Below are 25,421 nucleotides of genomic sequence, written 5' to 3' on the forward strand. Positions count from 1 at the left end.
TTTCACAAGTACTTCAGGTAATTCTTAAGCGGACAGAAGTCTAGGAACTGAAGACTGCTAGTGAAAGATTTTAAATTTAGGACTTATGACCCAGAGAATTCTCAAATCAAGAGTTCTCAAAATATAACCTCTGATTCTGCAGCAGCAGCATCACCTAACTGGGAACTTGTAAGAAATGGAAAGTTTAAAGCTCCACCCCCCCACCCCCCAACCAAGTCACAAACTCTGGATAGAGCCCAGATGTCTGTTTTAACACACTCAAGGTGAATTTGATGAGATCCACTGTCCTATCCTAGACAACTTTGGCAGCAATATGTGCAATCTGTTTGGAGAACAGACAGATGTCAACGAGACAGTAGGGAAATTAGCCAACCATTTAAAAGGTCCATGTATGAGAAGGTGAGAGGGTGTGGGGTGGGGTGTCACCACTCTGGGTGATGGGAAAAGTGGAATGAAAAGAGAAGTAAGGACAATTCTGGTGAATAACATTTAAGAGCAGAGGAAGAGGAAGCTTTCAAATGAATAAGACTAAGGAAATGGACTTCTAAGAGATGAGGTGAACTAGTGTTTCAAGGAAGAAATGATCAGCAGATCAAAGAAGGAAGTCAAGACAGAACTATTGAATTTTGTTACTAGATCATTGGTGATTGTATAAGAGAAATTTTAATGGAGCAATGGGGGCAGCGGGCAGCAGCTGGTCCAGAGTAGCAAATGAAGAAGCAGTGAATTAGAAAGTGTTCTTGGGAGCCCCTGGGAAGGAGGAATAGCAATTTCTGTGAGCTAGAAGGGAGGCTTGATACATACATACACGGCTTAGGAGAAGTGCTGGTGGGGGAGTGGGGGTGGAAGAAAGATCTGCCAGCAGAAGCTTGTGAAGTAAGAGGCAGTTTGGTGGCATCAATTTTAGGAAAGGGCTTAGAATAGTGGAATAGCTTTTGTGAGTTTTGGGAATGAAGGTATGGCTGAGGTGATAAACCATACATTTCCAAAGGTGCTCCTGCCACGGTTTTATGATTTTTCTCTGGTCTAACTCAACAGGTAAGTAAAAGGGTGGAGACAGGTGGTAAGAGACCTGGTCCTAGTTTGGAGGTTCACCAAGCAGGTTTGGCTGAAGTGGTCAAGGGAGTTAGTGGTGCCGGTGGGAATAGTTGAGATGCTGTACCTTGATGTCTGGAAAGGCTAGGAAAGGAAGAATGAAGTCCGGTGGGGGTACTGTCGGAAAGGTAGAGGTAGGCCGGGCATTAATAATCCTGAACAGGCAGAAGGAATAAAGGAGCAAGGATAGAAGTTCTCAGAATGGAATATAGGAGTTTAGGATCACAGAGTTCTGGGTTGTGAAACAGCATAATGTGTAACCCTGAAGGCAAATGGCCAAACTCAAGAGAGGTTAAAGCAGTAAGCAACTATGCCAAGAGTGTGGAGGGGGTTTTCCTTAGCATCACTGAAATCATCCAGAACAATGGTGGAAACCGGAAGCTCAGTGCCAAAGACCTGGAGACAGTGAGACACTGACTACATCATGGCGACAAAGAATGGGAACAGTTGAAGTAGCTGGATTCCGTGAGTTTGGGTAATGAGAGATTTTTGTAGGAGTTGGGAAGAAGCAGTGGTGTGGAAACAGAAGCTGGAAACGAGAACATCATCTCAGCAATTTGTAGTCTGTGTAACAAGGGAGAAATGTAGGAACAGGAGTGCCCTCAGGGGAGCGTCACCTTTTATGGAAGCCCAGGAATGTGGAAGCAACATTCAGGGAAGACCCCAGGGCTGTGAGGAGAGAAGACTCCAGAGGAACTGTAGGAGTGAGGGCAGCTGTGTGCTGCCAGCTGGGGGGCAGTGGGCACAGATACAGGAAAGAGAAACAGCTGAGCGGGAGATCTGGGAGTACGGAGGAGGATAAGGCATTTGGGGCAGTAACTACGGATGATGGGAGCAGGCCGGGGTGGCATAAAGTTCTAAATAGAATGTTGTTGCCAAAATGCTAGTACTTTTATCCCCTTGGCAATGGTGTTTCTCACTGCAACTATCACCAGATTGTGAGCCTCCATCGCATGACTGTTTTCCTGAGGACCTGTGATTTAGACCCATTGAGTGCCCCTCTCCCCCGTTTTTTGTGATAATATATGCCAGGATTCTGCTGCTTTTCCCCCAGAACATCATTAACATAATCATTCAAATGCAAGAGTAGTCCCCTTCGATTGACTGATTCAAATAAGAAAAAAACTGAGTTCACATCGGTTCAGATGGATCCACATAACTCCAAAAGCTGTGGACTTTTGGGGAGCAATAGCTTTTTTTCTTAGTTTTCATGACAATATCCATTGATTTATAGTGGGTATCTTAGGTAACATGTATGATTGTAACAGTAAGAGAAGTTGCAAATATTTGACAATTATTAAGAGGTAAAATAACAAAAACAAGAAAAATTTACTGAAGCAAATCATCAGGACTTTGTGAGACCAAACCTGGAAGTAAAAACTAACATCGAACTAGAACAACGAGACTGATGCATATAATCTACTTTTCCTACTACTGATTCTGGTGACCCCAGGTCCTCCTCTAGTTCATAGTGCCATCATAAGCATTATCCTTTATATCATTTATTAGAATACATTTTTAAAGCGTAACAATGTTTTAATTACACTTAAATGTCTCTATGGATAGGTTTAATATTTATACTTCTTCAATCAATAGAAAAAATTTGATTATATCTTTGGAAACATATTTGTCGAGCTCAACAAACAAGCTGAAACCATGTGGATTTCTAACAGACTCCTTTGAAAAAGTGCTTTACCTTGCAGAATTATAAGCCAGGAATTACTATGGCATTAAGTTATTGCAAAGCGTCGTGATGCATCCAGTAGAACACATGGCTGCATAGTTCACGGATTTCTTAGACTTAGCTACATCCTCCTTCATCCTCACAGAGACGTGATTTTGCACTGCTCATGACCCTCAAGGCTGCTAAATGACTTACGGTGCGCCAGCCCATCCGTGGTGGCCCCCAGTTTTACACTCTCTGGACCAACACTGATCTCAGGCAGTCGTCCTTCTTCCATCTCCTATGCCTCTCCCTGCTTGGAAAGGTGCCCGCTCCTTCTTCTGGCCTGACTGCTAAAGAAGGTATTGACAAAGGAGGACACATTCTTTGTCATTCTACATTTTTAGCTGACCTTCTGCTGGAAGTGCCTAAAATTATACTCCTGAAAACATTTAGCCCCAAGATTCATTTTTGTCATCAGATAGGACAAGCCATTGTAGAATGTGGTCCTACTCAATCCTGGTGGGAACTGGACCTGTCCTGAACCTCTCTCGCTCCAATTCTAGACCAGTGAGTCTTATGTTCCCCACTACCTCTTCAGGCAGCAACACGAGACCTGTGTAGACAAATGACTGTACCACCCAATTTTGGTCAAATGTGATTAGCATGCGGTGAACATGCGACATGAAAGTAACATCTTATCTTGGACCTATGACTTCATCATCAACAGGAGTTAACCTATTTTGTGATGATGGACATCTCTAAAGCCCCCTCTCCAGGAGCCTGGAATGCTGACATGAAGTGGCTCATTAGCAGAGATCCAGCAGGACTTCACAACCAAACCAATTAAGACCACACATAACTTTAGAACTATTTGTTCTTAATTACCACTCTCACATTTTTTAAACAACCAAAGCAAAATTCTCAATGCCCGAGTGTCTCCCTAGTACCTTCTATTGGATTTGCCATTGTGTTTAATTAAAGCCAATAGGTAACTTGAACACTATTAACAATCCTATTAAAAGATGGTAGTTGCTACATTTTTCCCTTTCAACTTTCATTTGGTAATGGTTCTAAATCTTGCTCCCATTTGTTTATGGACCGTTTCTTTTTTTTTTTTTTTTTTTTTTTTTTTTTTTTGACCGTTTCACTTGTTACCACTTTTTTCACTTGCTCCCTTTTTTCATTAGACTCTTCAGGGATTTAAGAGTTCTAAGGTACCCAGTGCAATACTACTAAGCTCTTGATAAATATTGTTGAAGATGATGATGCTTACATTTTTAATTTCCCCAGAATCCAGAATTTTGGCCAATATTTTGAATTTTAGGGCTTTAAATTAGGCTGTCTTAGTGGGGTTCTTGGTGAGGTCTCTCCACATTCCATCTGAAGCAAAAAATAAAAACCAGATTCCCTCTATCTGGTCCATTTTGCCCCTCTCCCCCCAAAAAGGAAAAAAAATAGTTGGCCTGAGAGGGCCATTTTGCCAATAAATATAGGTTATTATCATAAGCAACCACTAAAACTGAAAGAAAACAGTAGGAGATGCATGCATTTCATTTCCAATTCACCATTTAAAATCAACCACGCATTTTGAGGAATGGTAACTGATTTGAAGAAGCACTTTGAGAATCTGATTTTGCAGCCCTTTGTAGGGCACCATGCAGATAGATCCTCCTAAAACCACCAGCCCTTGTTCTGTCCCTCCTCTGGATGGAAGCAGGCAATTTGATTTCCATCCAGCCATTCTCAGAGGGGTCACTTTTCAGTGAATGACCAAACAGGTAATCTCGGGGCATTTGAGGGAACAATTTCAGGGGAAAAAAAAATGTGAGTTCTCTCTGCCATGAAATGGAATTTCCTCAGCGTCAGGTTAGCCCAGCCCACAGGAAGTTTATGAATGTGTTTGTGACAGTTGACAGTCTGGGCTATAGCGAAGAAGTCCACATTTAGGCCGCAGGGCACTAATCAAGAAGGTGAGTCAGCTTCCACAGCCTTCCGGATTGACTGGCTAGGAGAGCTCAGAGTAGAGAGTATCTCCAGACAGTTGTCATTGTGTCTCTTGATGGCATCCGCATACCCAAACTCCTGAAGATGACGCTATGAACAAGAGATGACAGAGTCGAAGGAGCAGGGCAGCCTTTGAAGAATCTGCCTGGGCGCCTCAAGCGGAACTCCCTCTATGAACTTCATGGCTTCTCACTCTATCCCCATATAAAATATATCCTCTAAGTGTTACAAACAAAAATTCAAAATGATCATAAAATAGTTTAAATATTTCGTTACTCGGTTCAGAGCTCTGATGGTGAAGCAAAGTCCAGTTCCTTTCTTCCCTCACATTCTAACTGGAACGTGGTCTTTATCAAAGTGTAGACACCATAGTGCACTGCGATGGGAGAAAGCCTATCTGCCCACATTTTCTGATAAGGCAGGAATGTACTTTCCAAGTCTCCTGAACATGGCCTTTCTCATCTGTCACCACTATATTTCTTCACCTTGTTTGCCAAGGAGGAAAAATGCCCTGCCCTAGGACGTTTTTTTTATGGGTTGACTTCTCATTGGCTGCTGGTCCAGGGTCTCACTCACCTAATGAGAATGGAAGACACTGAACTGCCTCTTCACTGTTCCTCTTGCTCACACACCTCAGTGCCCCCTGAAAGGAGAACTCATTAGCTGGCCTACCAGTTACCCTTGCCACAGACACTGGCTTAAAAGGCATAGCACTAGATTTCAAAACTAAGGCTTATCAGGGAAGAAGGGAGAGAGGAATATGTATCTGTTGCAGGATATCGGCTTTTAATTTCTTCCCAGATGAGGTAACTTCAGTTCGGCCTTGGTTGTGAGGTCTGCTGAGAGGTACTGCTAGTCCCTAGAGAAATTTCTGCAATGACAGCTTGTGAACAGTTGAGCCGGACTTGAGCCTGAGAAGATGTGAATAGAGCTAGAAACAGGTCTCTCTTAATTTGTTCCTACATAATAAGATTGTTGTCTTAGAAGGTTTGAAACTATTGATACCCTAATGGGTTTTGCTTTGAGAAGGGCTCTTGGGAAGCCCTTTTGGGGGGAGCACCAAAAATCTGCCAGCAGGTTATATTAGTTTTCCTTCCTCTCACCAGCTGAAAAAAGAAAGAGCCATTGGAAGTTCTAAATAACTGATATAAAATCAGATTGGTTTATTGCTTCTGCTTGCATATAGACAGGAGAAAGGCAAGTGGGAGGGCCTGGGGTGGGTGGTGGATGAGGGGTATCAGGGGGGAGAAAGGTGCCTCAAATCTGCTCTGAGTAATGGAAGGAGAGGGAGAAAGGGAGGCACCCGCAGGCTAAAATGAAATACATTTTCTGCGGGCAGCTCTCACCGAGTGGTAGTGATGGCCACCCTGCTAGGGCTCCCTCCTTATCCTCTCCCGTACTCCCAGCCTAGCGTGGGAGGACTGGGAAGCTGAGCCAGAAGTGTTTTCTACTACTGCCCCATCGATTGGAACACATTAGTGCAGTTCTTTAAACACATCGTGTGGTCCTACCTATGCATGGGGTTTTCCTCTATGATGATATCCTGCTCACGGACTCTGATTTGGAAAGCACACAGATCACTACTCCATACCTAAGTGAAAAGTCAGCACATTGCACTGAGGTAACCCTCAACTCAGCCCTCACCCTGCCCAGCTACTGGATTTATAAATCAGAGGTGAGGATAATGGTAGAGTCCCAAATTAACAAAAGCCACAGCCAGTACGAATTTGCTCTCGTGTATCGATTCTGATTTTCTACACTGACATATGGAACCATCTCCAACAGGTAGGTCTGCAGAGATTCCAGGGAAAGAGCATGGGTAACCTCACCCACTTGGGTCTCTAAGTGTACATTAGCTTGCACCTCTACACATGTGTAGAGTGTACACATCTACAAAGTTTATCAGAAAACTGATCTAAAAGAAAACATGCTTTAAGGAGCATTAAAAAGCGTGAAGTAAAGAGGAGGCCTTCAAACCTCAACAGCAACATTTTCCAACACAGGCAAAGGATTTTTCTTTCTTTCAAAAGACGCATTATTTTAGCCAACTCTCAACGATAATAGATAATGACAATGGGAGAAATGCAACTCACAATCCCAAACTCAATGGAAGCAAGTACTCCATCTTCTTCCCTTACCTGACCTTTTCCCACCTGCCGTTATGGATTTATGTAAATTTCATCCCTGGGTCCTTCCCTTGACCTCTCTTCTGGCAAATGGACTAATTAATAAATGGTCAGAAAGCTGGAGAAAGAAAAGAGGCCAAAAGAGCCCAAACTTGGATAACCTATTCCTGGAATAATGGCCACGCTGGCCTTGAAATAACTTCCAGATGATGAATCATGCCACTTTTTTCCAGACACCAGCAGGTGAACTAATGTCATTCTATTTGCCTCCCACTTCTTCCATCCAGAATCACTGATCTCCGCTGGGGCTGGTAAAAACAGCTGGTTGAGGTCTCTAGTCTTTGGCCATTCTTAGGGATGGTCATTTTATTCCTAAGTGTAACCCCTTCTGGTGTGACCCATGTGTTTTCCGCCAAATCCCCACAAAGAAGGCCAGGGGAAACTGTCTGGGTGGGACTTCTGATAGGGGACAGGAGAACCTTGGGATCTGTCACTGTGGATGAAGGGGGAGGGTGGTCCATAATGGGGAAAGGAGGACTGAATAAGATTAGGCTCTGAGGTCTTCCTGGCCTTGACCTGTGGAAAGGTTTAGAACCCCCGGACGGTCGCTCTATTTTTGAAGAAAGAAGGTTGTCTCCGGATGGCTCTGTCTCTGATGTGCGCTTTCTGCATTGCACTGTTGCATCCTGGGTGGAGAGCAGGTTAGCCAAGACTGGTTCTGGAGGAAGGGTGGGTCCCTCACACATGTGGGATGTAGTGGTATCCATTGGCAAGGACTCAATGGCTCCTGTATCTTGCTTTGGCTTCTCTTCTTTTGGGCTTTCCAAGGAGAGAGAATCCTCTCTGGCAGATCTCTGAGAGGTCCCACCAGTTGAGCTGGGTTCCTCTTGGCTCCTCTCCAGAGGCTGCCCTCCACTGTCCCCTGAGCTCTGAGAGGGCAGGGGCTGTGGGATCTGTGTGTATTGAATCTTGGGTGGGATGACTGGGACTGCCCTAGCCTGGCACATTTTGACCATGAAGGAGGTTCTCACAGCTGACACGCTCACAGGAGCTGAGTTACGGCGGCCTGTCAGGGCATGAACAACAATGTCCAGGTCCTGAGGGTCCTGGGAGCACACGCTCCACGGGTCTACTTTACAGTGAGATGAGGTCATCCATGTGACTTTTGTGTCTCCTGGCTCAGAGAGCTGCGTTCCAGGTGAACCGAATGAGGCCACATTGTCAAACCGGAAGAGGTCAGTGATGGGAACAGCGGAGTCCAAGTTGAGAGAAGAAGGCCTGTTTTTCCCTTTCGGAGGCCCACACTCAGTGCTCTGCAGCTGTAACTTTGGAGGACGCTCTCCAGGTGAGGAGCTGTCTTGCACACGAGGTGAACTCTCCTTGCTGCCGTCTGGCCCAGGAACCCCACCTCGCTCAAGCTGAGGGCTGCTCTGCTCATGGTGTGTCCCCGGGTCCTCTCCTTCTGCTAGGCCGACAGGGATGATTTCAGCTGTTTGGGGCTGCAAACCACCCGGTCCCTTCTGGCTGGGAACAGCCTCTGTCCCTTTTGGGCCAGAGAACTCTCTGAAGGACCTCAGGGTTTTCTCGTCCCATCCAGTAATCTCTCTCCTGGGTGCCAGGGGCTGCAGAGGGTCGCAATTCCTCTCTGCTTCGAGGTTGGCACAGCTGCTGGAGGATGGAGCCTCAAGAGTCCACTGGCTCCTACCCGTGGTGGTTTTGCCATCTAGAGAATGGCTCTGACGGAGGCCGGGCCTGTGGGGGAGCCTCTTCTCCAGTCGGCGGCCCTGGGCACCCTGCACCTGGGCCTCCTGCACATCCTTCAGGGTGGGAGAGTGAAGGGGGCTCGTTACCCACTGGGGCTCCTCCCACGGCTCCACCATCTCCAGGCCATGCTGGCCGATGTCGGTCACAGCTTCGTCTTCGTCACAGTCTGAGGGCTCCTGCGCCGAGTGGGCCACCTCCCCGTCTCCTGGTGGGGAGCTCTCCGCCTCTCCTGTTGGGCTCCCCAAACCAGAGCCTTTTCCCTCAGGATCCGGAGCAGCATTCTTTGAATTTCGCTTTTCCCTTTGTCCTCGAGGGGCCTCCTGCCCCGGACACCGGCGAGGGGCCCCCGGGCTGCCCCCGGGCTTCGGCAGGTCTGTGCACGCCTGTGTCCTCGAGCTCCTGGACGGGTCTGCTCCCTCGGGGCCGCCCCTTGGCGGCTGGATTCGAGGCGCCTCCTCCAGAGGAGTTGGAGGGGGGGCAGCAGGCGGGAGAAGCGGAGACAGCTCCCCCGGGCCTTCCCGGTCCACCTGTGCTGGTGGAGAGGCTGCCCCAAGAGGAAGTATTTCCAGAGGAGCCAGGCCGGTGGGGTCCGGCCGCCCGCCCTTCTCGGGCTCGGGCCTCGGGAGGATGCTCGCGCTCGGGCTCGCGCTCGGGCTCTCCGGCTTTTCCCTATTGGCTGCCGAGGAGGCCCCCTGTGCGCTCTGATTGGTCGGCTCCCTAGTCCCCGCCTCCGCGGGGGTGGGGCCTGCGGGGGGACCGCAGGCTAAGCTCGCAGCGGGCTCCGGGGAAGCCGAAGGCCCCGGGCCGGACCCCACGGTGGGCTGGGCTGCGCTGAGCTTCAGAGCAGGTGGTGGCAGTGACGAGAGCTCCTCCTCGAATTCAATGATCTTCAGCTCCTGTTGAATCTCGGGCCAGATCAGGGCATTGGCCAGGTCATCTTCATCCTGAAAGACATCAAGAAACGGATTATTTTAGAGCCCAGGGCTCGGGGCACGATTTCCCAGTGACAGTGAAGGGACTGGCGCGGTGGCAGGTGCACTGTCCCAGCAAATAAAGGACACGGCATTATTAGCAACCGTGGATGTTTATTTATTATTCATTCATTTTTTAGAAATATTTTATTTATTTATTCATAGAGACACACAGAGAGAGGCAGAGGGAGAAGCAGGCTCCATGCAGGGAGCCCGATGGGGGACCCGATCCCAGGTCCTCAGGATCACGCCCTGGGCTGAAGGCAGGCGCTCAACCGCTGAGCCACCTGGGCTGCCCTTAGTGCTTACCACGTGCCACAACACATTTTAACTGCATTTTCTTGTTTAATTGTCCCAACAACTCTAAGGCATAAGGACTCCTGTCACGACTCCCATTTTAGAGGTGAGACCTATGTTCAAACAGATTAAACAATTTGCCTAGGTCTCCCACAGCAGCAGCCTGGGACTGCGATCCAGGTATGTCTACACCAGAACAGAAACGCTTAATCCCCGTGCACTGTTGATTTATAAAACAAACCGACCCCTGGTCTCATTTAACCTCAGGTTTACCAGATGGCACACAAGAATGAGCTTCTCCTAGTGGAATCTAAATGCTAACTCATACCCTGACATCTGCTTTCCAAATAAACAAATCCAGCTTCTCTTATTACCAAAGAAATACATATATTTCATGTGGAAAAAACACCCAAACACGTGTTAAAGGAGAATATAAAAACAGCAAATTCTTATAATCGTAGTACCCGCAGATAACGGCTGCTGGCCTAGAAGGGTGTCTCCTCCTCTATCCTGTTTGCTGCCCCTTATCTCTCCTCAAGTATAGTTTCTCTTTGTCTGACTCCTCCCTTCCCCTACACAAAGCCCCAAAGTGCAGACAGGAAAGGGATTGGAGGGAGGCCCGGTCAGGGCCAGGGAAACACATTTCAGTGGCCTTCATTTCTTGTCTCAAGGCCTATCTGTCCCAAGGAGCAGTTCCAGGAGGCAGATCCATCCTGTGGGGGGTTCAGGCCTTTATGAGAAATCTGACCTGCTGCCAACTTGACATCACTTCCCACTTGGCTCTGATCACATGTTTCATATTACAATTAACTTGACGCTTTTCCCAATGGACTACGAGCTCCTTAAGGTCAGGAATTATGTCCATTCCTCTTTGATTCCTCAAGGACAATGGTGCCAAGTACACTGTGAGTAGTTGCTCATTAAGAGTTTTTATTTTGTGTTATTTCTATTTGAGATATTTCCTTCAGAGGATTCTCTAGGAGTAGAACTCCTTGGTCAAAAGGCAGGGATGTTTTTGAGATCTGATTCTGCTGTTTCGCACTTACTTGTATCTATCTCTATTGCACCTTTAGGGCAGAGGGAGCCTTTTATCTGTCTCTTTACTCTCCTCAGCAGCTACACTAATAGACCTCTTACTAAGAAATCAATAAATTTGAAAAATAAATAATCACATAAACTCCCCTTCCTCTCCCCCACCATCTCAGTAAGTGGACCATAGTGCATCTTTCTGCTTAGATCAGAAATCCATGAGGTGTCTTGTCTCTTCCTTCTTCCTTACTCACATCACTTCACCAAGTGCTGTTCATTCTAGCTTCTTTTTCATGTGACAAATATTATTTTATTATTATTTATTATTTTAGACACTGCTATTTCATTTCATTTCATTTCATTTCATTTCATTTCATTTCATTTCAGTAGGCTCCACGCTCAATGTGGAATTGGCGTGAATTCATGACGCTAAGATTGAGAGTCACATGCCCTACCAACTGAGCCAGCCAGGAATTCCACCCCCCCCCACCCCAAATATGGAACACTCACAAATTTGTGTGTCATCCTTGCACAGGGGCCATGCTAATCTTCTCTGTATCATTCCAATTTTAGTATATGTGCTGCCAAAGCAAGCACCATTCTAGCTTCCAAACAGCTCTTGAAGCCTTCCATTTCTATCCTTGTGGCCCCCACCCTTGTCCAAGACACTATTTTTTCTCACCTGGCCTGTCACATACTACCCTTCTAACTGGCCTCCCTGACACCTCTCCTGCCTTTTCCAAGCCATTCTCACAAAATAGTGATCTTTAAAGTATAAAATTCTAGGAGCACCTGAGTGGCACTATTTATACTTGATCCCCCCAGAATTCAATCCCTGTAGCAACCTCTGTCTCCTTCACCTTCTACAATTGCAAATACATCTCTCAAGAACCTTTTCCCAGCCTTCGTGAGGCCTTTACAGCACTCCCACACTGCCCTAACTCCCAGCACCTGGTCCTTCTGGAAACCAAATCTATAGAAACAAGCTAAAAGGCAAAGAGCTTCCTTTTCCCCTTTGGCACACACCTCCAGATCACAGAGCTGCCTTCCAAACGCAGGACTCCTCCCTGGACGTCCCTGACAACCTCCTTGCACCTTCATTGTATTCAAGGACATCTCATAAAACTTTGGAAAAACTTCACCTCTAAAAAGTATAAGATGTGAGGCACCTGAGTGGCTCAGTCGGTTAAGCATCTAACTTCTGCTCAGGTCACGATCTCAGGGTCCTGGGATCAAGCCCCGCAGTGGGCCCTGTGCTCATTAGGGAGTCTGCTTGATTCTCTCTTTCCTTCTCCTTCTACCTGTCCCGCCACTTGTGTGCGCTCTCTCTTGCTCTCTCTCTCTCCCAAATAAATAAAAAAATCTTTTTAAAAAAAGTACAAGAGGTGTGGTAAGTTCTGGCATCATGTTTTAACTTCTCCAGAAGCCATAGGAAAAAGGCATGAATCCTGGAAATCTTTGAAAAGATTTCACAAACATACACAGACAACTGTCCATCCAGGATGTCTGGAAGGAAAGCTGGACCCCATAACGGTCATCAGAGTTGGGACTGGGATATGACAAACAGCTTTTGTGCTACTTCTGGGATTGAATGTCATTATATTTCAAGGACATGTCACTCATTTATGGTGACTTCAGATCAGAAATATTTAGAGTTGAGTCTGTCTTAGGGAATCTGAGCTGGAAGATGCCTTCCCATCACCACAGGCCCTCTGAAAAGTCTGCTGAAAAAAAAAAAAAATCCCAGACCTGGTTAGAACGTTGTCTCCTAAAGTTCCTTGGGCAGAAACTGGATCTTAAAATAAACACCCTCTCTCCGCCCCCAATCCTTGTTTTCAGTTATACCATGAACCCTTGGGACAAAGAGGATTCTACTGGCTGGGCCAGGCAGTGGGTCCATCTTACCATCTCATGGAGAAACACCGCTTCGGCTCTGGCCCTGGGGCTCTCCTGCAGAGTGCTGGGCTCCACCTGGCCAGCCTCTCCACCCTCCTCCTCCTCCTCCTCCTCCTCCTCTGCCTTCTCCAGGTCAAGCCTCTTCTCTAATTCACTTGAATGTTGAGAGCCCAGGGAAGTTTCTGAGGTCTTCTTTTCCTCCAGTTGGGAGCCTGGCTCCAGGGAGGGGCCCTTGTTGCATTCCACTGTCCTCACTGCTTCTGGTCCTTGCTTGGCATCCTCGAGAGCCACCTTCTTAGGTAGAGAAGCTGCAATGAGGATGAGAGGTACTTGTTGAAGACTTCGTTTGCAGAGAGGCCATTCCCAGCACAGTCTCTGTCCTGGACCAGCCCCGCTTCACACGTATGGAGGGAGCACTCACAGCCCCATCCTTTCCTCCTAGCCGTGCCCTGCCTTTATATCCCAGGGTCCCCGACTGTCAGAGATGGGAGAGGTCTTGAAGATCTTCTAGTCCAAGCGCTTGCGACCAGACACCATTTGCTCTTCCCCTCCCCAGGAGACATTTGTGTGCAGAGGAGGTGGCTATTGGCATTTAATGAGAAGAGGCCAAGGATGCTGCTAAATATTCTACAAAGCATAAAATAGCACCCCCCCTCCTAACAAAACTGCCCAGCCCACAATGTCAATAGTGCCAAGCTGAGAAAACCTGTTCTAATCCAATCTTTCACTTGACATATAAGTAAATTCAGATCCTGAGAAGTCAAGCTGTTGCCTAGGGCATAGAAATCTGTTATTTACGCCAAGTTACAAAGATGTATTATATTATGATTGACAGCTTCCTGTGTGACTCTCCCCAGAGGTTATCTACACATCAGTTTGGATGTACCTGAAGTGATTACGCCCTGGTCTTAGGTCTACCAAGGCAGCGGAGAGGGAGGCAGACCCCAAGGTCAATCTCTACTACCTCCATGAAGAAGGTCCTATCTCATTGTACAACACTGTTGTCACGGGGAAGAATAAAGACCAAACCCCTAGGACACTAACTGATTACATAGTTTCCTCAAAGGCCTCACTTGCTCCTCTAGCCCTCACTCTGCTCCACCTGGCCCAGCCCAGCACAGAGCATTCTTCAGACAGGGCTTGTTTTGACACCACTGAGTTTTTACTCATCTTCTGCTCTCGTCCTGAAGAGAATGGGAGGAGAAAAGGACAATGACTTATTGCACATTGTCTGCGAGCCAGACTGTGAACGGGCATTTTATGGACCTTCTCCCATTCAGACTTTACCTCAGCCTTGGAGAGAGCGACCACCCCTGGCTCAGAGAGATATCAACCATGTTCCACTGTCACGCGGCCCCAAAGTGCTGAAGCTAGGGTTCAGATGGGCCCAGGTGCGGTCCAAAACCTACACACCTCCTGCAACATTCAGCTGCCTCTCAGCCCAGCATGCCTTCCCCATCTTTTCTTTTTTTTAAAATATTTTATTTATTTATTCATGAGCGACAGAGAGAGAGAGAGAGAGAGAGAGAGGCAGAGACACAGGCAGAGGGAGAAGCAGGCTCCACGCAGGGAGCCCGATATGGGACTTGATCCCCATCTCCAGGCTCATGCCCTGGGCTGAAGGCAGCACTAAACTGCTGAGCCACCCAGGCTGCCCAACTTCCCCATCTTTTCTGCATGGAGAAAGCCCAGCCATTCATGAAGGCCCAGACAAATGTCACCTCCTCTGGGAAGCCATCCTGGAATCCTCCTGAAAGGACTGCCTCTCCTTGATGCCCTTGCAATCCTTTCTAAATACCTCTTTCATTATGTTTCAGGGACCGAAGCCCTCCCTCATTCCAAAAGCCCAAGGAGGGGGGCACCTGGGAGGCATAGTCAGTTAAATGACCAGCTCATGTGATCTCCGGATCATGAGATTGAGTTCCACATTGGGCTTTGTGCTGAATGCAGAGTCTGCTTGACATTCTCTCTCCTTCTCCTTCTGCCCCTCCCCCTTATGCTCTTTCTCTTAAAAAAAAAAAAAAAAAAAAAAAAAAGCCCAAGTTGGGTCTTATGCTACTTCTACAGGCTGACCTTGTGCTACCGTTCAGTATGGTTTTAGTTTCTCTTCCTAGTTCATGAGCTTGCTGGGTGAAGAGATCGTGTTTTAACAATATCTGTAGCTCTACAGCTGATTGCAAACATGGGAAGGAGCATGGTGGAGTGTTTTAAAGCATGGGTTTTAAAATCTGTATTAAAATCCTGGTTCTTCCACTTCCTTGCTATGAGTCATTCGGCAAGTTAGTGCATTTCCTCTCTAAGCAAATGGGGCTAATAGTAACTACCTATCCCTCACAGTGTTGTTGTGTGGAGAATGGAGATAACACGTGTAGAACACTTATGACAGTGCCTGATACCATAACGGTTGTTTCAAAAAAGTTAGCTAATATTAATGACGAAAATATTCTTTAAAAAAAAGATTGTATTTATTTATTTGACAGAGAGAGAACACAAGCAAGGGGAGCAGCAGGCAGAGGGAGAGGGAGAAGGAGGCTCCCTGCTCAGCAGGGATGGGGGCTCAATTCCAGGACCCTGGGATCATGACCTGAACTGAAGGCAAACATTTACCCAACTCAGCCACCAGGTGCTCCTAATGAAAATATTCTTAAACCACAATGAGCATTTGTTGGTTTGTCTGTCTGTTTTCCTTTCCTTTGAGGTTCTCCCTACTTCCATTTTATGTGGGTCACAGTTGGCTGTTGACCACAGAACCCCTTCCAACTCCAGAGATGGTTCAGAGACTCAGGCTTAGCCAGTCTTAGAACCCTCAGTGCCAGGCAACCACGACTGGTCCAAGGCTGGGCATGAGCCCCAAGCAGGCCAATCAGAGTCTTCCCTGCATTTGATATATAATCATTGGGAGCAAGATACCCTTTCTCATTGCTAGGGTTGCTATCCACATTCTCTGCAGATATGAGGGATGGATGGACGGAGAGGGGTTGAGTCAAGACGAGTTGAATTCTTTGAGCTTTTCCTCCTGCCTTCTCACTATATGAGTGACTAAAATAACAGGCAACCTTACTGAGTACCTACTATGTATTACTCACTGTTCTGAGAGCTTCACTAATTTAGTATTCACAACAAACTTTTGAAGAAGATATAAGTAGGAACATCGTTCCCATTTTATGGCTTAAGTTGAGGCACACAGCTGCTAAAGATGGGACAGTAGGGGATCCCTGGGTGGCTCAGCGGTTTGGCACCTGCCTTCGGCCCAGGGCGTGATCCTGGGGTCCTGGGATCGGGTCCCACATCAGGCTTCCTGCATGGAGCCTGCTTCTCCCTCTGCCTGGGTCTCTGCCTCTCTCTCTCTCTCTCTCTCTCTCTCTCTGTCTCTCATGAATAAATAAGTAAAGTCTTTTAAAAAATAAATAATAAGATAAATAAATAGAGATGGGACAGTGGAATGGGTGAGACTGGACTCGGTCTCAGGCAATCTGGCTCCAGAGCCCACAGTCTTCACCACTTCACTACAATGTCTTGCAAACTCTGTTTAAACAAGTTTAAGTCTGTTTTTTTAATCCCTTGCAATGAAAAGAAACCCTCCCGGGGTGTCTGGGTGTCTCAGTCCATGAAGCATCTGCCTTCGGTTAAGGTCACGATCCCAGAGCCCTGGGATCAAGCCCTGTATCGGGCTCCCTGATCAGTGGGGAGTCTGCTGCTCTCTTGCCCCTCCCCCCACTAGTGCTTTCTCTCTTTCTCTCACTCTCTCTCTCAAATAAATAGAATCTTGAAAGAAAGAAAGAAAGAAAGAAAGAAAGAAAGAAAGAAAGAAAGAAAGAAAGAAAGAAAGAAAAAGAAAGAAAAAGGAAGGAAGCAAGGAAGGAAGAGAAAGAAGCCTTCCCTCCCGGGCTTCACCTGCAGAAGTCTCGGCTCCCAGTGGCTTGTCGTCTTCAGGCCAACCTCCACTCTCTGACCCCTGGAATGAAAACTCTTCCAGGCTGGAGAGCGACTGGAGCTCCTTCGGGGGTGTTCTGCATGGGGTGCTGTTGGTGCTGATGACAGCTGACACTCGCAGCGGCACGGACACGGCAAAGGGCTCAGAGATGTTCAGGGCTTTGCGCTGGTGCCGAGGAGAGGGCTCCATCTGGAAGAGACTGCTGGCGAAGACAGATTTGCTGGGGCTGTCGCTGGACGTGTAGAACATACCCAGCATCTTGGGGGCTGTTTGCTCACTCTCGGGGTCCTCGATGGGCCGGAACACCTTGAGCTGCTCGGGCGGGGGCCGGGCCTGAGCGCCCTGCAGTTGGCTTCGGTCACCGCTCATGTCGAAGCCCCCCTCTGCCCCCGCTGGCGTCCCCTCCTGGCCCCACTCGCCCTCCTGCTTGCTGAGATCGCATGAGCTGCCGGGGTTGGTCGAATGCAATTTTGTCGCTGGAATGAAGAATCCACCGGTGGTGACCGTTCGATTAAAATTTCCTTTGTTTTCTTTCCCTAGTGAAAGAGCAAACAAACACGGGGTCAGCAGCCGGGACGTGCACACACGCACTCACACGCACCCCCACACCCCACTACACAGCCTCCGGGAAGGGAGGTGCACAGCACTGCCGAGGCAGAGCATTCTGATGAGAGCGGGGCCCTTCTTGGAAACACAGGCAGACAGCACGTGGTTGAGGCGAGAGCAAGCACAGAATGCGGGCACGAGGCCCTGGGAGGACCACCTGCGGCTGCGTCGCATGCGGCTGCGTCGCATGCACCTGTTCTAAACTCTGCAGGTAGAGCGGTTTCCAGAAGGTGGCCACTGCTAAGGTCGCCAGAGCAGTCCTCCACCACCCAGTGACCGTAGATCACGAAAAAATAAAACAGACAGCTGGGAGATGGCGGCACGACGTTTGCTCAAAATGAAGGAGAAGACAAAAAAGGGCAAAATAACAGAATTTTGTTTTACTTTAAAACTTTAAAAATGTATTGTTCTAAGCCTCCTCTGGCAGATGGACTCCAACAGGGGTTTGATTTCCCAGCAAGGAAACAAATGCTGTTCTCAGCGAGACCTTCCTCCCTTTTCCCAGGCTTCTTCCTGCTGCTTCAGGGGATGAGAAACTAGAAATGTAAATTAACTAAAAGTTAGAAAGCCCAATTGTGAGGAGCAATTTCCCGACTGGCTTAAAAGTGAAAGCAAAGAAAAGAAAAATCTGTATGGGAAATAAAGAGGCTGCGAGATAACACATGAGTCGCCTGGGATGGGGACAGTAACTCCCCACGAGGTCCTAAGGGCCCCGCTGCATGGTCTAGGCAGCATGGGGTTTACGGTTCTCACGACCGCTTACGTAGGACAAGTGTCATGACCTTTAACATGCGAGGAAACCAAGTCCCTGGGAGGCCGACAAGCTGCCCGGTGCCCATCGATGTGAGGGCCTCGATCTCAAAATCCTAAATTCTGTAGAACTGCCTCAAGAGGCTCTGGAACCAAAGCGAATGGCTGAATATGAAGGTGAGGAAAATGCTAGAAGCATCCAGCCAGCTCAAAAAGAGTTCCCTGAGTATTTTACAATTATTTTTAAAAGGTTGTTCTACAGGTTTTCGGCATTGTTTCAGGATGCCTCCCTTATCAGAGAGCAAAATATTTTGTATTAAAGGAGCTGGAGGGGATCCCTGGGTGGCTCAGTGGTTTAACGCCTGGCTTTGGCCCAAGGTGTGATCCTGGAGACCCAGGATTGAGTCCCACGTCGGGCTCCCTGCATGGAGCCTGCTTCTCCCTCTTCCTATGTCTCTGCCTCTGTTTCTCTCTGTGTGTGTCTCTCATGAATAAATAAATAAAATTTAAAAAATAATAAAGGAGCTGGAATGTCATGGGATAAACGTGGGGAGTTTAAACAGTCTGCTGCCAGGGAAGCCCTGTGCCTCACGACTCGAAGCAGTGCCCGTTGGCTGCTTAACAAAAACAGAAGCGAGAGGGACAGGCAAGTCAGCCCTTAAGACCAACATGGTGTCGCTTTGTCGACGTGTCACCTCGCGGGCAGCACTACACACAGCCACCCCGCCACAGGATGACCAGCTGCATGCCAGGCTGGTGCCCATTGCTGTCCACTGGTAAATGAATGAATCACTCAACAACTTGAAATCATGAGCCAACAGGTACGAGGGAGCTAATGCCTATGGGAGCGTGCAAATTCAAGACTTCTCTATCGAGGCACTGAACTGTGAGGTAAAAACCAATGCTGGGCTCTTCTTTACACCCAAGGGGGAAGCCTCGCCTGCCCTGGTTCACAGGAATTGCCCTTTCACCTGGTTCAGGTTTGCCATCTCCCGCTGCGGTTAGAGGAAGGCGGGAGGAGGAGGATGGCCCTTTAGGCCAAGGCCTGTGGTGTGACATGGGGCAGCGGCAGAGGGGGAGCTATGTGAAGCCACTGGGCTCGGGCAGGGTCAGGGGAGATTTGGGACCAGGCCACGTGCTTGACTGTGACGAGACCAGCAGGCAGGTAGCTTGTGAAGGCAGGTCTGGTACGGGAGCTCCTGTCTCCCAGTGACAACCCCCAGTTCTGGAAGCAGCTGTGAGAGCTCACCTTCCACAGGCACTGAGCACAGTGAGTCCATGCTTTTAGCTGGTCGGATGGTAGCCTTTTCCACTAAAGACAAAAAGAGAAAAATAGCCCTGATGAGTGCATGTTGAGAGGAAGTGATCAGGACAGAAGCCAGGCTGCAAGGACACAAGAGAACTTTCTTCAGGAAAGTTTTTCAAGTATTTATCATTTTCCCCTTTGGAAGACGTTCCCCCATTCCACCCTGGATGCTCTTATTTTCATCATGGGACTGAGCTTATAAAAACAGGGCATTTGCAGATCAAGGTTTTTGGGGACACTTGACAGGTAAAGGTAAGCTACAATTTTGTCCGATGGCTGTTGGCCAATGAGAGGCGCTGAACCAAATCGTCCCGGGGGAACCAAATCCTCCAGGAGGCTCCAAGCAACCCCTCCTGCCGTCTGGCAGGCTGGAAGGCAGGATTCGTGACTACAGCCACGTCAGACAGCACGCAGGAATTTGGTGCAGCAGGTGAGGGGGACCCAAGGGACCGTGCAGCTCTGCCCCTGAGGGCTGCAGGCTGGTTGCTCCTCCAAATGACCTCACCGTGGAGCAGATCCAAACCAAGCCTTTCCTGAGCACCCACTATGTGCCTGGTGTCCTCTGTGCATCTCGGTAAGCCACCCAGGCAGATCTGGGGACGAGTGTGACTTCACCAAGTAAACACAGATTCCAGGCACTGGACTCAGCCCTTCGAAATGCCGTTTCTTCTCAGGTTGCTGAGCTGGCTGGAAGGTAGCTCCTCCCAGGCAGCTTGCCAGGAGGGGCAAGAGGACAGCCTGGGAGCCGAGTGGGAGCCCCAGGGCTCGTGGCTGTCCGGTCACTCTGGCTTCGAATCCCAACCCTGCCACTCTGGGCGGCGTGACCTCAGACACACAGCTGACCTTCCCGAAACTTCAGTTTCCTCATGCGGGAAATGAGGAAAAATAGAGTTGTTGTGTCAGTCAGGTGGCACTAACCCAGGGCAGAGGAAATGCTCAGCAAGGAGGAACCCTTGCTGGTCTTGCTCTTCAGGATGGCCCAGGGCTCAGCAGCCGGGGGGACTCAGGAGATGGCCTGCAGGGAGCCCTCGGAGTTGGCCCTACCCCAAACTGAGCTGGGCATCCCTCTTTTAAATCTCCCCCGTTTTCTTCCTCGCCCCAAGCCCTGCTGCTCTGGGAGTCTCTGAATTAGCCCTTTGGCCCCCCTGGCTCGGGGCTTCTCTCTGCCTGCACCCAACCCTGGAGAGCCAGCTGCCTCCGCCTCCATGCTTCTACTTGTACTCGAGACTTATATTCTAGAACTCCTGTCCTTCGAGATCTGCTACTTCCACAAGCTTCCAAACTGACTTTTCATCCTACAGCTGCCTGGCCAGTGCCCCTTCATTTGGAGACAAGCTTCCGCCTTGGTATTCCAGAGGCTGCACTTCTGGACTTCTTCTCAATTTCACGTGTCACCCTTGAGTGGCGCCAGTGACCCGATGACACAAAGTGTCACAGAGGATGGGCAGCAGTTCTCTCTGCACGGCCACCAGTGTTCACCTTCCACGCTGGACCCCTCCCCACCCCCCTTTTTTTAAGATTTTATTTATTTATTCATGAGAGACACACACAGAGAGGCAGAGACACAGGCAGAGGGAGAAGCAGGCTCCATGCAGGGAGCCCGATGTGGGACTCGATCCCAGGACCCTGGGATCAGGTCCTGAGCTGAAAGCAGATGCACAACCACTGAGCCACCCAGGCATCCTAGACCCCCCTTCTGACGATATGGCCTCTTGTGGCCTCAGTGGCCGCAGCAGCTGCTTTGGGGAATAGTCCCAAGGATTCCCTGGCTCCGTTTCTGGATGGTGACTAAGCGCTCAGGGCTCCTTGGCCCATGACTATATTCAGATTATAATTTTCTGTCTGAGACTTTGTCCTGACCTCATGGAGGCTCATCTACCAGTTTTCTGGCAGCTTTGGGTCCTCAAGCCCCCTCTCTTGGATTATCCCTATGGCTTTGGGTCTTCCCTGCTTAAAAGTGTTCACTTGGAGACCTCCCTGGACTCCCCCTGTTGGATAATACATAAATTCCAGTACGTTAGTGTCCAGGACACCGCAAAGTTTATGCATCTCCATTTGGTCAATACCCCAGTTTTTCAGGGCACCTGGGTGGCTCAGTGGTTAGGAATCTGCCTTTGGCTCAGGTCGTGATCCCTGGGTCCTGGGATCGAGTCCTGCATTGGGCTCCACTGAGGAGCCTGCTTCTCCCTCCATCTATCTCTGTGCCCCTCTCTCTGTGTCTCTTATGAGTGAATAAATAAAAAAAATACCCCAGTTTTTCTTCTCCTTTATTTCTTATTTCTGTTCAGCTTTCTAAATATGGGTGAAGACCCTTTCATCTCCCCCCTCCAAAAAAGTCCCCAGTGCTCTACATGGTGAATCAATTTTGAAAATTCCCTTATTTACGGAGTTTAGAAAAGATTGTTAAAATTATTTACATATGTTAATCTACCGACTTTTTTCACATGCATATTTCAACAAATAGTGAGTTCATGTATCACTTACAGAGACCATGTTGGTGGATGCGACCAGAAGCTGCCCGCACCCCCGGTCTTCAGTTTTGAGGGTCTGAGCAACATTCATTCCTCTGGTGAAGAGTGGGCACTTCGGCAGTAGGCAGGGTCAGAGAGCCACTGGTACTGGCACTCATGGGTCCTGCATTTCAACCCTGCATCCCCTCAGAGTTCAGCCATTCCAGGATCTGTCTCTGATTAGTTTGTTCACGAGGTCTTAGACCCATGGCTTCTTCCAATCCTGGCTGCGTTTCAGAATCACCTGGGCAATTTTCTAAAAATGGCCAATACTCTGGTTCCCCCACAGACCTCCTAGGGCAGATCTGCTATGGGAGTGAACCCCTGGGGTGCAGTTGGGCTGGGACCCCCTGGCCAGGGACATCCTGTGCATTCTGTGAGTTGACTACCATTTGAGCCGGCACCTTGGACTTCTTCCTTTTGAAAACCACATGGAGGGAGGGGGTGTCGGGAGGGGGTGGAAATCTTCCTAAGGCAAGATCAAAGCGAATCACTGATTTCATTTTTTGCTGTTTGTTTTGCTCTATTGTTTTTGACTTTTTGTTACTTGGTAAACTTCTTGCATTGTATCACCGATTCTGTAACCGGAATTCTCTTTGATGTACTTCAGCAAATCTCTTTATTATTAGATCAGGAGTTTCTTGCCAAGAACTCCTCCCCTCAAATTCTCCTTTGCGAATCCTAATTTCTGATGTGTATCTGATCTACGATAATTGTGGCCACCTGCCCTCTTCGCCTGAGATATCTTTCCATTTGGAAAGGCATATTCCTCATATGGCGAATGTTGTAGATGCCTACCCAGAATCAGCTTCTCTTCCTCCTTCTCACAAAGCCCTTGTACTTCTTGGGTGCATCTCACTGTAATCCCATTCCCCCTGCCAGTGATTGGTTTAGGAAGCCAGGCCTAAGCCAGTCAGCGCAGGGCACTCCCTTGGCCCTAGGGGTTGATCCATATGACTCAGTGAAGGCAACAGAGATGGTAGTGGGGTGGGGGGTGTTTCTAATGGGAGCTGCTGGGAAAGAAGAGTCCCTGCTCTTAGGAGCACGCTACCAAAAATGATGTTCTTTCTCCTTCTGGACATAGTGATAGAGGGAAAGCCTCTAAGTACTATAGCCATTTCGTCACAGCAAAGAAACCAGTCTGGGGATGAAGCTGACCCACAGGGGAGGCCTTAGCTGAGGAAAAGAGGGGAATGGAGACAGAGCCACTGTGTTAAACCCTGAAACCTTCCCTACATCTGGTGTCCAGTTACAGAGCCCGGTGAGTTCCCTCACTGCATAAGCCAATTGAGTTGGATGTTCTATTATTTCCAGCCTGAATCATTGTAACCACTATACCCGGTGACATCCCTCATTACCCCAGTAGGCAAATTGTGAAGACTTCTAACATCTGTACTTGGCGTACAGTTATCACTGGGCTCAAGGAAAGTCCTTAAAAATATTTTCTCTTATTTTTCCTATAAGCATTTATTTTCCTCCAAAAAATCTTTATCGTTAAAAACTTCAGGGGCACCCAGGTGGCACAGTGGGTTAAGCGTCCGACTCTTAGTTTCAGTTTAGGTCATGATCTCTGAGTCCTGGGATCAAGCTCCACATCAGGCTCTGCACTCACTGTGGAGTCTGCTAAAGTTTCTCTCTCCCTTTGTCCCTCATCACCTCCCTTGCCCCGCCCCTGTGTACTCTCTCTCTAAAATAAATAAATAAATCTTAAAAAAAAAAAAAGGCACTTTGGGGGCACCTGGGTGGCTCAGTTGGTTGAACCTCTGACTCTTGGTTTCCACTCAGGTCATGGTCTTGAGGTGATCCTGCCCCACACTGGGCTCCCCGCTCAGCATGAGTCTGCTTGAGATCCTCTTCCTCATCCTCTCCTTCTCCCTCTCCCCCAATCTCTCTCTCAAATAAATAAAATCTTCAAAAAAAATGACAGCACCTTCAAACATTCACAAAATTTGAAGATCTCTAAACTTACCACTCAGGTTTACCTTCACCATTTATTTCCTTTCTCTCCTTTTGCATCTGTATGCACCTGTTCACTTAAATTTTGCTGAATCATATGAAAGTCAGTTTCGGTATTTTGACACTTCATCTTTAAATACTTCAACTTTAGCATATGCCTCCTAAGAACCATCAGCACTCTATGAAAATTTACGATTCCTTAATATCATCTAGTAACTACCAACTAATAACTTATCTGTCCCCAAAATTATCATTTGTAGCCCCATCTTCCCCCCAAAGGTTCCAATCAAGTTTTGCTCATTGCATTTGTACGTTTACCTTTTACAACTTGTTTCCATAAGTATTGCCCCCCATCATTTTTTTAAAAATCAGACTTTCAAAGGTCACTGTGGCAAATTTCTTTGTACTTCCCTTTAGGACAGTATTCAGCTGGATTGGTTATATTCCCCATTGTACTGTGACCCCCTCAGTTCCTTCCTGCACCAATTCCCATTGATTATTCAGTTATCATTCTCACAAGGCAACACTCCTATTTAAAAATTAGATATAACCCGGGCATGAGTCATGGGACACGAGAAGGGACAGATCTTACTTATAATGCAGTTCAATTGATCGATGTAGAAGGAATGATGGAAACAGAAAATGACCATTTGGTAAACACCACAGTAATAACTGTTATAATTATAGTAATAACCTTTGGGGCACCCGGGTGGCTCAGCCGGTTAAGCGTCTGTCTTTGGCTTGGGTCATAATCCCACAACCACACCCTGCCCCACATGTCTGTCTCCCTGCTCAGAGAGGAGTCTGCGTCTCCCTCTCTCTTTGCTGCTCTCCCTGCTTGTGCTCTCTCAATAAATAAATAAATAAATAAATAAATAAATAAATAAAAATCTTTAAAAAAAATTGACAGTAATAACGTTTGCAGGCAAGAACCATTGATGGGGTGGCTCAGAGGGTTGAGCATCTGCCTTCAGCTCAGGTCATGAGGTCGTGGTCCTGGGATGGATCCCCATGTCAGGCTCCCAGCTTAGCGGGGAGCCTGCTTCTCCCTCTCTCTCTCCCCCTGCTTGTGCTCTCTCTGTCTCTGTCTCTCTTTCTCTCAAATGAATAAATTAAAAATCTTAAAAAAATGCCACTGATGGATGCTAAAATTCAGGGATAAAAGTATAATTAGAAACAGGATATTTTCATAGTCTCAATATATTTCCCACAATATACTCATTAATCAGAAAGGGAAAAAAATGTAACTTTACATGGACAAAAGCTTGTAGACAGCACATTAACCAAGTGATCAAAGTTAACATCACCAGCAATAAAATATTGACACCATGTGCCTCCTGATAGGACACGCTAAGATGGCACAACACTCATAACCTCAATCGAATCATGAAAAACCTTTAGACAAACCCAGGCTGAAGTATATATAGTCTACAAAATAAATGGCCATACTCTTCCAGAGTGTCATGGTCAGAAACACTGAGAAAATGTCCTAGACTGGAGGAGATTCAGGA

At 47.8% G+C, this 25,421-nt stretch overlaps 1 protein-coding gene and 1 non-coding gene across 2 annotated transcripts in view; both read right to left on the minus strand.

Annotated features, from left to right (window-relative positions):
• Positions 1 to 5,897: 5,897 nt before the first annotated feature.
• The window catches only part of ARHGAP31 (Rho GTPase activating protein 31), a 110,035-nt gene continuing 90,511 nt past the window's right edge, over positions 5,898 to 25,421 (minus strand). The window contains exons 9-12 of the mRNA XM_072812421.1: positions 19,388 to 19,450; positions 16,743 to 17,318; positions 12,858 to 13,156; positions 5,898 to 9,599 (exon numbers count right to left, since the gene is read on the minus strand). Of these exons, the coding sequence (XP_072668522.1) occupies positions 7,146 to 9,599; positions 12,858 to 13,156; positions 16,743 to 17,318; positions 19,388 to 19,450 (3,392 nt within the window). The 3' untranslated portion in view covers positions 5,898 to 7,145. The remainder of the gene's footprint in view (positions 9,600 to 12,857; positions 13,157 to 16,742; positions 17,319 to 19,387; positions 19,451 to 25,421) is intronic.
• Positions 11,444 to 11,549, minus strand: LOC140625255 (U6 spliceosomal RNA). Its single transcript, XR_012024614.1, has one exon. It is a non-coding gene; the product is annotated as a U6 spliceosomal RNA (small nuclear RNA).

This window comes from Canis lupus, chromosome 35, assembly GCF_048164855.1.
Source record: "Canis lupus baileyi chromosome 35, mCanLup2.hap1, whole genome shotgun sequence".
NCBI lineage: Eukaryota > Metazoa > Chordata > Mammalia > Carnivora > Canidae > Canis > Canis lupus.